A 13923-nucleotide genomic window follows, 5' to 3' on the forward strand; every position below is an offset into this window, starting at 1 on the left:
TAAGATATTAAAATAAATAATTGCCTGAAATAAAATTATCCACGCGCTTGGAATTTCAAGTAAGTCATGGCGACGTGCACAACTTCTCCGCACTGTGGATATGTGTAAACCACGTCGGTAAATAAATCAGCTGTTAGGCTAGTGTTTTTTTGTGTTGATTAAATTAAATAATTATTTTCACAGTTATTAATTGACATTTTCATATAAATAGTGTGACCAAACCATTCAGAAAAGATTGAATAATATTATTTTGTACATTATATTAACTGCATTAGCATAATCTTTTTCTAGTATTCCGTTAAAGTCGACTGAGCCTTTACTTGCAAAACGTTTTTATTAATAACAAAAAAAATTATAACTTGTTTTGCTAGGTTTTTGTACTGGGAAATTTTGCAATTTTTTATTTGACTTTGGCAATTTTTCGCCACAAAGCTTTGTAGTAAGGGAAGTAGACTATTATATTAATTCATAGCAACGATTCCGGAAACTAACCATTTCTAACGAACAGTTTTATAGTGAAATTGATATTTGTAATTTACATAGGAGATATTATGCAGGAATAATTTACAAGTAATTTATGAAATAATTTCTGCATCAAAAATTGGAGTTTCGGTATCAGTAACCTATTGAAACAACTCAGTGATAGGATGATAGTGTCAGAGACTACTGAGGTAGGCATGCATCATGATTTGCAATTAGAAGTAGAATAATAAGATAAATAAAAGAAATCATGTTTTCTATTATTTTCACTCGTATTTTATTATATAAAATTCATAGATTAATACCGTCAATTACGAAGATATTATCAATGTACTGAAATAGCTAACAAATCAATGGTATAATAACAAGGCTAGAAATAAGTATTAGATCTGACGTACAGCACATAGAAACAAACATTTTTTTCCAATAACTGAAAGCATTCACAATGTACGCGTTCGAAAATTGTTGTCAAAGTCAATGCAATTTAAAGTTTCGATGCTTATGTTATGAAAATACATTTGATATAAAAAAAATCTGTATTTAAATAAGTTTAGAAAATAAAATATTACATAAGAAATATCAATTTTATTAATAATATGTACATACTCATTAGCTATTACATTTATCAACATTAATGCGATTATTCGAATTGCATTGTTTTTACTTATTTCTGGAATGGATAATAATCTAATCCAGAATTATACTTAAATTCATATGTATATCCAACTTTAGTTTTCGATGCAATGTCCAGTAATTTTTGTACTTCTGGTCTGTAAAAATTTAAATCAAACATTAAAGATGATTAAAAAAAAATCTGTATACAATTAATTTTTTAATTTTTGTTGCATCCCACAGAGGAAGATAATTCATATAGTAGTGCAAAACTCACAATTTTTTATTTTTCAACATAAGTATAAGGTAATGTTGAATATACACTATGATTAAAATGATATAAAGTTTTGCAAGCGTTAAATAAATAAATCAATAAACAAAAAAAATAGTAAAAAGAACTCGAAAATTAAATTAGGACGACTAATTTTTGGTGGTAAAAAAATTTTATTGGTACCGTTCAAATGAGGTATGAATTGTTAAAAAACATTAGATAACTTCACTGAGAGAAAAATGCATAGTAGTATGAACTACAATATTACAAGTATTAAATATTAGTTCTCGGAACTAGTTTTCGTAGTCACGGGTACTATACGGTAGTGCTCAAAACTAGTACAAAATAGCAACACCAACTATTCTTTGCGTCCTTAATCCGCGATTTAAATATCGTTCGTATCCTTACATATTAATATATAAATGTACGAGCAATACTAATTTAATCGCATATTACTAAAATCACGGATTGACAAACTAGCTTTGAGTAAACGGGGTTAGAAACGAAAATATACAGAAGTACGTAACGAAATATGTATTGATGAAAACTTACATAATTCATCGAAAATTCGAGATTTATAAATTTATTAAAATCATCAAAAATGACGTAAGCGAATACTTAGATATTTAAAAATGAAAAATTAAATATTAAGCTCAAAGATTTCTCATGGAATTGGTAGATAATTATGGTAGATCAATAAACAAATAGGTAAATAACAGTGATAATTTATATTTATCTATTATTAATAAGTTTAAATACGAAAGAGATTAACGAGGCATATGACACTGGTACATTGAGAAAAAAATTTTCTTCTGACAACTAAATTTTAGTTATAACAACAAAATAATTTGACTGCCCATTGCCAATCATATATTTGGTTGTTTTAACTAAATATTTTATAATCCACCAACAAAACAAGTTATTAGAGACTACAAAATATTTAGCAAAGATAATTAAGCGATAAGTGGTAAGCATAAAATCAAATTGATTACCTGTAGAGCTTATAAAGTAGGCATAATGAAATATATTAGTGATCCTTAGAGAATGAGTTATTAATAATAATTAAATATTATTTTAAAATAGCAGAATATTTATTTAACAATGAAATAAATGCATATTTAGAAAAATAATTTATTTCCTTGACATGTACTTTTATTATGTACTGTGACAAAGATTGGTCAGGAAAACATTAATGTCATAGTGTAATATAGGATACCCCCCCCCCCCATATTACTATGAAAAAAGCAGCGGGTAACCCACACTGAGAGAAATCTAAGTAGTTGCCACAACTAAAAAGAGACAACTATTTTAATTTAGTTGGTGTAACAAATTTAAATAATTACTGTAACTATTTATTGTTCAGATAACTTTGAAAAAATAGTTGAAGTAACTAAAATTATTTTGTTATATATTTTTAGTTATCGCTACAATTAAAGTTTAGTAGTCACAACAAATACTAACTAGTTGAATCAAATATTACTTGGTACTCAATCTAACTAATAAAAAATCGTAGCAGCAACTATATATTTTTAACTATTTTGAAATAGTTGATTCAACGATTTTTTTTTAGTTGTATCCGTATATCACTATATTTTTGCTGCTGATGTAACAATCTTAGATAGTAGTGGTAAAACATTTTACATAGTTCTATCCAAGTATTTTTATTTAATTGGTGTAACTAATTTAAATAGTTATGATAATTATTTATTGTTCAGATGCCTTAAAAGAAAATAGTTGAAGTAACTAAAATTAGTTTGTTATTTATTTTTAGTTATCGCTACAATAAAAGTTTAGTGGTTACAACAAATACTAACTAGTTAAATTAAATATTACTTGGTGATTAATCAAACGAAAATCGGGACTTAGAAAAAATTTGGGGGTTCAATTAATACATTATTTCGATATGATCTACATATAAATCTTTTCAGCCCCGAAACTTAAAATTTTTCTAAGTCTGAAAAGTCTAAATTGTTCTAAGTTTCTGAGCCCAAAATTTATAAGACAAAAAAATTTGACCAAAATTTGTGTATGTTAGTCGATTCGGAGTTTCGTGACATGAATTTCTGTTTTATAATCAAAATAGATTTTTTTTTAGTGTGATATGTAAATTTTTTTAAGTCCTGAAGGTTAACTTGTGAGCGAAAACAATGGTTGCCGTAACTAAATTAATTTTGTTGCTGCAACGAAGTGAGTACTTGTAGGCTCGGCTTATAAGCTATGTAAGGTCTATGGCTACTCATCGGCCGTGTGGCGTAGCGGTACATCGTCGGTCTTGCGTGCGTAGGGTACTAGGTTCGAATCCTTAAGGCGACTGCGAAATAATTATTTAAGAAGCATAGGAAGATTGTTAAACTTTTAAGTTTAAGCGCGTGTGTCAGATAAATTTGACAAAAATATACATAAACCACCTCCCATCACAAAAAAAAAAAAATAAATAAATCATATAAAATGAATTAAATATATAAACTTAAAAGCCCCGAAAAAAAAAAAATAACCTAACAAACCATTAAAACTAACATTGTAAACAAAAAACAATTTTTTTTCCTTAAAATCCACTAAATTTCCATGGAGAGAACAACTAAGTTTTTTTTGTTAGATCAAATATAATTTCATCATCCTGATGAATGAAAATTAGTTGTTCTCATAACTACATATATATGGTTAGCCGTACTATCCTACTTTAGTTACTGTAACTAAATATTATTTGTGTAAGTAATTATGACATAATGTTAATATTAACTATTATTTTATAGTTTTAGCAACTTTAAAAATTTTGTTATGTTTAGTAAAAAATCTCAGTTGATTTAACGATTAGGGTTTAGTTCTTTAAATGAATTTTTTGAATTTAATATAACTATTTTTAGTCAGTTACATTAACAATTAAATCGTTGAATAAACTACAAAATAGTTACTGCAACTAAATTTAATTGATACATTAACTAAAGCTGATTTGTTATCGTAACTAAGAAAAAATATATGTATCCGTATTTAACTATTTTGTTGTAGTTGCAGTTACTGATTTTTTCTCTAAGTGCATAAATACTTCAAGTTGCGAATATAATAACTCTGGAATAAGTTTCTTACCAGGGAGACTACAAATGGTGGGCGCGATCTAGTGACGAGCACCGAACTACTCCCGCTACTGCTGCCTAGCACCATAACTTTTTAAATCAATAATCATTAGGTTTTAATATATATTTATTAACATCAAACAGATATATATATATATATATATATATATATATATATATATATATATATATATATATATATATATTCTAAATGAATATATTCTTTTGTGTCTAAGTAATATTTATTAGAGTTAACATAATGATATTTTGCTTTAATATTTGAGTTTGTTGGCATTACACAATAATTTAGTTGCCTATCAAATAAATATTTTCTTAACTTTATCAAATGATTTGATTATCTTAGAGAAAGAAGTATTAATATCAACCAAACAGAGTCTATTAAATGATTTGTTAAAAATGACAAAATAGATTTTATTGACGTACAAAAATTGAGTTGTCCCAATTAAATATTAGTTTAACAGAATTTAACAAAACCAATTTAATTGTCCAAAGTCGAAAATCAAACTTTTTCAAACCAAGAAAAAAAAATACTTGAGTCATTAATTAAATTTTTTTAAACCAAGAAAAAAAAAACTTGAAGTAAGTCTGAAATATTTCTGAACAAACACAAAAATTTCTCAAGCTGAATAATTTTATTCTTGAATCGAGACAGTTATTTATTCAATAAAGAAATTAGCTTCTAAATCCAAATTTTGTTGTTTTAATCAAAAACATAATGTAAGCTTGATTCAAGAAAAAAGTTGGGAAGAACGTTAATTCCTTAGTTCAAGTAATCCTTTTTTTCTGTGTATGGAGGAGGAGAAAGTCACCGGTGCTAGGCAGCCACGGAAGTAGTTCAATACTCGCCACTAGATCGCACTTAACCTCTTGTGCTGTCCCTGGTTAGATATATATTTCAGTTATTATATTCAATACTTGAAAAGAATTCTGGCACGGGTACTCCGCTGTTATTTAACAGAGCGACAAGTGCCTGTTTTGATGGTACTTTATTATATGCTTAGCAAACAAAATGCCGGAAAACAATATATATGAAAAATCCGAATGACTATGCTTTCTTGGTTGAATATTCTATAAAATTTTTAATTCAAACAATCCAGCGTAACACAGTTTATTAAACTTAATATAAATGATAAGCTTTAACAAAATAGTGTAGTTATACGCTGGCTGAGAAATTGTAGTTAAGAAAATTAAGTTCAATCGGTTGACATTACTTAATATAAATATTAAATCATTACCATATCGCGTTGCTGATGCCACAAGAGCGTATCCCGAAAAAAATACCCTTGAAAAAGCATAAGGACGTATAAAAATTTTTTTCCGCGAACCGACGTAATTATGCCTGAAACGGGCAGAAATGCAAAAAAAAATTTTGGCACGCCCTTATGGCTCCCGGTAGGTACCCTAGGTGCCACAAGGGCGTATAATAGGCTGATACGCCATTATGGCATTTGTAACGTGATATCATATAGATGCGCTGATTAGAAATTTTTAATTGAATACACTCGACCCAAAGTAGTTAACTCAAGTTCAAGTAAATTATTAAGTTTACACGATCGATAAGGTAAATGTCCCAATACCGGAACAAGACCCAATATCGGAACGATTTGATAATCATATTATATTTTAACTCGTACCCGATGAAATTAAATAAAATTTCCTTCATTTAAAACCTTAATCTTTTAGTTACAAAATAGGATATAAAATAGATTTTAGAATATATCCTTAAGCTTATAGAAAATGTATAGAATTACTTTTTAATAATTTTTTTTTTTGTATATGTATTAGGTGTACAAAAAAGTTCTACCCGTTTTTTGTCAAAAAAAAATATATTTAAAAATTTTAAATAAAATACAAATTTTAATCAAAATAACCACCATCAGCATCTACTACCCTTTGCCAACGCTCAGGCAACTGATGGATCCCACGGCGATAAAAGGCTTGATCTTTTGTCGAAATGAAATCATCTATTGTTTTTTGCATTTCGTTTTCATTTTGTAAGTGTTTGTCAGCCAAGTAATTTTGCAATGAACGGAATAGGTGAAAATCACACGGTGCAAGGTCTGGTGAATACGCCGGGTGCGGTAAAACTTCCCACTGTAAATCATTTATAGTGTGGTGGACGATTGAACTTCTATGAGGCCTGGCGTTATCATGCTGCAGTATCACTGGTCGAGGTTTTTGTCCCGCAAATCGTCTTTTACTGTTGATTTCATCTGCTAATTTTTTTAATTGACAACTGTAGCGTTCTCCAGTAACGGTTTCTCCTGGTTTGAGTAACTCATAATATAGCACGCCCCACTCATCCCACCAAATACAAAGCAATATTTTTTTCCCAAAAACATTACGTTTTGGTGTTGATGTCGTTGGTTGTCCTGGGTCTACCCAATGTTTTCGACGTTTAGGATTCTCATAGTAAACCCACTTTTCGTCCCCTGTTACAAGTTTCCACAAAAAACTTTTTTTTTTATGTCGTGAAAGCAACGACAGGCAGGTGTCAACTCGTCTCTCTCGTTGTTCTGGAGTTAATTCATGAGGTACCCATTTTCCTTCTTTTTGAATCTTACCTAAAGCATGTAATCTTTCAGAAATAGCTTGTTGAGTAACGTTTAACTTTTTCGCAAGTTCTTGTTGTGTTTGTGCAGAATCTTGATTCAGTAATTCTTCCAATTTCTCGTCACTGATTGTTGAAGGTCTTCCAGAGCGTGGTTTATCATTTAAATTAAAATCTCCGTTTGTGAATTTCCGAAACCATCTTCGACAAGTACTGTCATCAATAACACTGTCACCATAAGTTGCACAGATTATTCTTTGAGCTTCAGCAGCACTTTTTCCTTGATGAAATTCATATAAAAGACAATGGCGGATATGCTCATTACTTACTTCCATTTTTAACTTAATAAAAAAATATATATATCGAAGATTAATATATTAAAAGTTTGATGAATTTAAAGAGTACAAACAGCTGTGCATGTACATATCGCGTTACTAAAACCAAAAGGGCGTATCTCAAAATATACGCCCTTTTGGTTCTGCAGAACCAAAAGGGCGTATAAAATTTTTTTTTTTTGCTCCAATCAATGTAAAAATATTGAAAACATTAAAATCTATGGAAAAAACGAAAAAAAAAAATTTTTTTGTTTTATGCCCTTTTGGTTTTAAGCAAAAATTTTTTTAAAGTCATAAGGGCGTATCCTATTTTTTCGGTTTATTATTAATTATAGGTCAGAGTAAGAAAAAAAATTACAAGGGTAATAAAAATTATCACTCCACAACTTAATTTATCTGAACAAATATTTATTTGAATAAAAAACCAAATTTCTTTATTTAATTTTGATCGAATCTTAAGTTTGTCACAATTTTTTTAATTCAACAATTAATGTAAAAAATATGTATAATTCGGGAACGAAAAAATTCTAAATTCTATGAGTGCTGTGAAATTTAATTTAATCAAATTAAAAAAATGCACATTTAGATTGTTCAATTTTTCAAAGGTGCATTTTTTCATTTTTCAATCAAAGTTTCATTTTCTGTTTCCTGTTTTTTTTTTTTTTCTTTTTATTTTCAAAAATCAATTACCGTTGTTCTTGAGAATTGTTATGGTTCTAGAATACCAATATATCAAAGCAAGTTTAATGACCTAAATCATTTTTGTGCATCAGGCACCGTCCCACAAAAATATTATCAATATTATTAAAGATTAATTTTCAACGATGGTAATAGTTTATAAATTTTTTTATTATTGTCAAGTTATGTTCTAAAAAAAATTAAAAAAATTTTTTTCATACTCTTAGCTACAGATGATTCTGACGATGGAGATGGTATAGGACTAATGCCCTGATGAATTTATTTTTTCTCTATTTTTTATTTGTTTTTTCACTTAAATAAATATTTGTTCATATAAATTAAATTGTGGAGTGATAATTTTTATTACGCTGGCAATTTTTTTTCTTACTCTGACCTATAATTGACAATAAATCGAAAAAACAGGATACGCCCTTATGATTTAAAAAAAATTTTTTCTTAAAACCAAAAAGGCGTAAAACAAAAAAAAAATTTCTTTCGTTTTTTCAATAGATTCTAATGTTGTCAACATTTTTACATTGATTGAAGCAAAAAAGTTTTTTTATACGCCCTTTTGGTTCTGCAGAACCAAAAGGGCGTATATTTTGAGATACGCCCTTATGGTTTTAGTAACGCGATATACGTATTCATAGCTAACCTATAAATAGCTGTTAGATAACTCCATCTTCGAAAAACGGGTAGAACTTTTTTGTACACCTAATATTTTGAATGACATAAAATTCAAGAAAACATATTAACAATATGAAAAAAATAGTATAATTACATTAATTTTACTGTTCGTCTAGTGGTACACCAAAATAAACTCGTGCCCAGTACAGGGACAGTCAGTCATATTAATGTTATTAATGTTATCGATAGACATTAACGGCGAGTTTTATTAACTGGTTAAATCAAATGCAATAATTGTTACTGGAGCCCGAATATTTGATGCAGCATGTATGATTCTTATAAAAAAATGCATTTAATATAGGGGTCATTTCATCAAATAAACTTATTTTTACGGGGCGACCCTCGCAGATTTGGTTCAAATTTTGTGGAGTTATTCTGTGTATTAAAAAAAATATTCTCTGAAAATTTGAGCCTTCAATGTGTAGCTGTTTCGAAGTTATGATTTTTTGAATTTTAAGAAAAAAAATTTTTTTTAACTGTTTCATTAATTTTTTTCGAGAAAAAAAACTTTTTTAAAAAAATGAGCACATAACAGTTTTTCGTAGGAAAAATTCCCAGCTTTCCAATAAAAATATCCATTTTTTATTTTAAGTTACAGGAGAGCTTTTAAAATTCGATTAAAGAAGAAAAAACGATTTTTATGACTGTGATGTAATACATCTATTTTGATATTTTTTTCTGAAGGCTGAGACTTTTTTCCACAAAATATGTAATTTTCACAATGTGCATATTTTTTGTTTGAACAAAATTAAATAAAATATAAACTCTCTATGATTGAAAAACTTTAATTCTTAACTTTTTTGAGGATGTTGATACATTTTTAACGCAAATATATCCCTGACTATCAACGATAGGTGAAACAGGGTGCACTGCTTGTGTTTCTTCAACCGTACTCGACTTCAAATATCGTACGTCGTAAACATTTATTTTCTATAAAAAGTCCTCATTCTCTGATTAAAAGAAACGATTCAAAACGATTTGTAATGTTAAATGCCTATAAAAAGGGTGATTCAAAAGTGTTCGAAGTATTCAAAAGCATTAAAAAGTATTTAAAATTTTTTTTTCCCAGTCGTTTTGAATCGTATCTTTTAATAAGGGTTGGTTATAAAAGTGAAAACAACGCCGGTATAATTTTGAGTATCCCGGTTGTATAAATCTTGCGGTGTGAGGATATGTTTTCTGGTATGTATCTGCAGTAGAGCTCTGGCAACAAAAATTATGAAACTATTTTTCATCATACCATCATCGAAGCTTCAAGTCTAGGAATTAGTGATTTTTAATTTTAAACTTTGATTTTTGTGTTTTGTTTAATAGTGATTTTAGACTATTAATGTTATCTGCATTAATGACAGTTCTGAATTTGTAATCAAGTTTGATAAAAATTTGTGTAAATAATGAAAAGTATTTATGGTTGATCACACTAATGGTTGATCACACCATTGGTCTTAAATTAACTTGATTCTAACTGGCTGCTGACACTGAAACTAATTTTCAATGCAGGTAATCATGAAAGAAATAGTGTGAACCACGACTTCAGATTGCATTTATTGTCAGATTTTGCCTGCGGCTGAGGCAGCCTACTTCACTCTCGTTTGATATCGTTTTGTTTCATCTCTTGCTACACAATGAACTATTAGAGTTTGATAAAACTATAAAATCAATGACTTATATTTAAATAATTATTGATTTTGTCCAAACAAAAAAAAATGCACATCGTGAAAATTACATATTTTGTGGGAAAAAGTCTCAGCTTTCAGAAAAAAATATCAAAATAGATGTATTAAGCGCCGCACAGTCATAAAAATCGTTTTTTCTTCTTTAATCGAATTTTAAAAGGTCTCCTGTAACTTAAAATAAAAAATGGATATTTTTATTGGAAAGCTGAGAATTTCACCTACGAAAAACTGTTATGTACTCATTTTTTTAAAAAAGTTTTTTTCTCTAAAAAAATCAATGAAAAAGTTAAAAAAAAAAATTTCTTAAAATTCAAAAAATCATAACTTCGAAACAGCTGCATATGAAGGCTCAAATTTTCAGAGAATATTTTTTTCAATACTCAGAAGAACTCCAAAAGGTTTGAACCAAATCTGCGAGGGTCACCCCGTACAAATAACTTTATTTGGTGGAATGACCCATAGATAATTTAAATCATAAAAAATAAATTTTCGTGATTAGTTCTTTTTTTTAATTATTTTTATAATATAACCTCAAATGGTTCAATTTGTTTCTATTCTTCAGTTCAAAATATTTATTTTCATTGAATATTTAATCATTTAAAGATTTTAAATACATTTTACAGTATGAGTGTGATGTAGCAGACATCAGACAAATTTAAAATTATTAACAAATCGAGTAAATAATTAATAAAATAAAATTTTAATAAATGCGCATTCAAAAAGTTTTGAAATTACTAGCGTTTATTTCATAAATATTATTTTTTTTAATTATTTACCTTATATGTTCATAATTTTAAATTTGTCTGATGCCTGCTACATTCACACTAGTTTTACATTAATATTATGTAATAATTGTTAACATTTTCACTATGAATGAATGCAAAAAATAACTCATTTTAGTTACTGTTCCAGTATTAGGATAACCGAATGCCGGTATAGGAACAAGGCTATTTTAGCGTTCCGGTATTGGGTGTCATAGTAAATAATTTTTTTTTTTATATTAAATTTAAAAAAAATAAACTAATTTGATAATTTTTGTATAGGTAAATGTCTATTTTATATGATGTAATAAATTATTTTGGTTTATAATCTATTTGAATATTTTTAAAACGAGAAAAATCAGTCGTATACCCTTCGTCGTTCCAGTATTGGGAGATTTACTTAATAGTTCTGCTAACTAGTAATTTTTAATTTAAATTACCCAACTCAGAATCATTATATTCACTAGTATGATCGTAGTGTATTTAACTGCATAATAGTATAATGGACTACTTTTTTGTAGTACTATTTACTATATATAATATAACACTTTAGGTACAGATACTACAGCCTATAGCTGAGGTGTTATTTGTACTAAGTTTTCCTAGTGCCGAGAACTTATTTTTTCTCTCAGTGTTATTATGATTTATAAATATAAAAGTAGATACTGATATTGATGTATAAATGATAAATCAATATTCAAAATTACTAATTATATTACTTCGAAAGTACTTATTTTTGTATACATAGTTCAAGTTTACAAAAAACTTTTGCCAGAATCTTTGTTTTCCTCAACAAATTTTAATACAATAATATTCAATTCTTTAAGCACTACTTCTCATGAGCGTTTCACATTATGAATTATTCCAAATCATATTCTAATCTGGGGTGACAACAATAAAATTATTTGTAATTAAGGCTATAGCGACTTTAATAAAATTGAATAAAAGTTTCACGAAACATTCTTGAATGTCATTAAAAATACCGTAAAAAGACCCGAGTTCATCTTATTTTTTCAATTTAAAAAAAAAAAATTAATTAAATAAATAATACAGTAGATATATTTATAAGTAATAGCAGATGCCTTGCTAAGTTTTTCATAAATTACGTTTATAAATATACATTAAGTTTTCGTTTTAATAAATATGAAGGAAAATATTATTTGAATACTAAATATACTGTATTATCAATTAATATATGTAACATATCATCGTTCTTAGTAGCAAACCGCCCAACTCTATTCTTAAAAATTTTGAAAAAAAAAAAAAACTAAAAAAACTGTTAAAAAAAAAATTTTTGACTATAAAAATAAAATCAAAATATGCATAATATATATCTATTCTTATTTAGGAAAGATTTTCTCTACGAATGTGCATCAAAAAAATTATTTTGTATCTTAATTTTTTAAAGTATCGATTCCCTGATATTTTTTTGTTAATGACAGGCTATTTCTGTGTGAAAACTTTTACTATTAAAAAATTCAATATAAACGTATAAACATAGACAGATTGAGTTATGAAAATGTTAACAAAAATACTAAAAAGTCATTTTCTAAAATATCTAGACTTAAAAGGTTTGTGGATGAGAATACCGATATTTGTATGGAGTCTGTTTAATATCGCAATTAGATTTCAAGCAGTGCTAGTTTTAAAGAGCAATAATAGTCAATAAAAAAATAAATAATACAAACCTGTATGGGGGAGGCAACATTTCCTCGTGCCAAGTACATGGTTTAGGTTCATCGTCAGGTTTTTTGTATATCCTATTTCTAACGATATCAATATCACGTCCACACTCTTCTATTAAATCATCGATTTTACGAGGAGGTATATCGAAGTGAATAATATAATAGCTTGCTTCTCGATGAATTAAATTATGACTACTCATTTTGAAAGGTGTTGGCTTATGACCAAGGTTGTCAATTTTCCTAATGATTCCATCCCTATTGAAAATTGCATTAGAGACCCTTTTTAATGCATTAAATGTCTCAGCCTAATTAAAATTGAATTACAATTTTTATTTTTTTTTTTTTTTTATACAAAACGACTTAACCTATATGATAATCATTGTTAATAGTAAATAGAAAATAAATAATGTACCTTATTCATTGTACGAAGTAATAAGGGCATCTCGTAAGTCGGCATAGTGATTTTTTAATTAATTATTTATTATTCAAAGTTACGTCTGACTATTTTACATACAATATGATGATTATTTATGAAATAATAAAAACAAAAGCAAATGCTATTTTTTAGAAATTTAGGTGAATTTTCATCAAATCGAGTTATAGTTTTTTTCCACGGTAGCCAATTTGACTACAAGTTGATGAAAATCTACCCTAGGCCGTGTTCTGTTATGTCCTGGGAGGTTACTAGGATCGGAGCTGACGCTACCTCCTGGACAGTGGGGGGTGCATAAGAGAGATCTGAACGAAAATGTAGCCAACGCTACAAATGCAAGAAAATTTAAAAGCAAAATTGATCAATATCAAAATATATACATTCCACAGCTTATATATTACACTAAATGAAGAACAAATCAAAATAAAAACTCTAAATTGATATGACACTCACACTTCAATCGTAAAATGTGATAATTGAACAAAAAATCCAGTTACCAACATGAAAAAAACAAATAGTATGAATAACAAACTCTTAAAAAGTAAATGTCTGCCTAGTCTGAAATTTACAAGGTTGGCGGCAGTGATAGTGAAGGGGAAAGGGGGGATATTGCCAAAAATTCATAAAGGAGTTCACACATAGTCATGAGTAATAATTGGTAC

At 27.8% G+C, this 13923-nt stretch overlaps 1 protein-coding gene across 1 annotated transcript; it reads right to left on the reverse strand.

The window, feature by feature from the left end:
* Positions 1 to 1045: 1045 nt before the first annotated feature.
* Positions 1046 to 13682, reverse strand: LOC103572271 (probable 28S ribosomal protein S6, mitochondrial). The gene is made up of 3 exons (XM_008550795.3): positions 13241 to 13682; positions 12832 to 13133; positions 1046 to 1250 (listed from the first exon to the last, which is right to left on the reverse strand). The coding sequence occupies exons 1-3, from the start codon at positions 13283 to 13285 to the stop codon at positions 1145 to 1147; spliced, it is 453 nt and encodes a 150-aa protein (XP_008549017.1). The 5' UTR covers positions 13286 to 13682; the 3' UTR covers positions 1046 to 1144.
* Positions 13683 to 13923: the final 241 nt, after the last annotated feature.

The sequence above is a fragment of the Microplitis demolitor genome, chromosome 2, assembly GCF_026212275.2.
Source record: "Microplitis demolitor isolate Queensland-Clemson2020A chromosome 2, iyMicDemo2.1a, whole genome shotgun sequence".
NCBI classification, from domain to species: Eukaryota; Metazoa; Arthropoda; class Insecta; order Hymenoptera; family Braconidae; genus Microplitis; species Microplitis demolitor.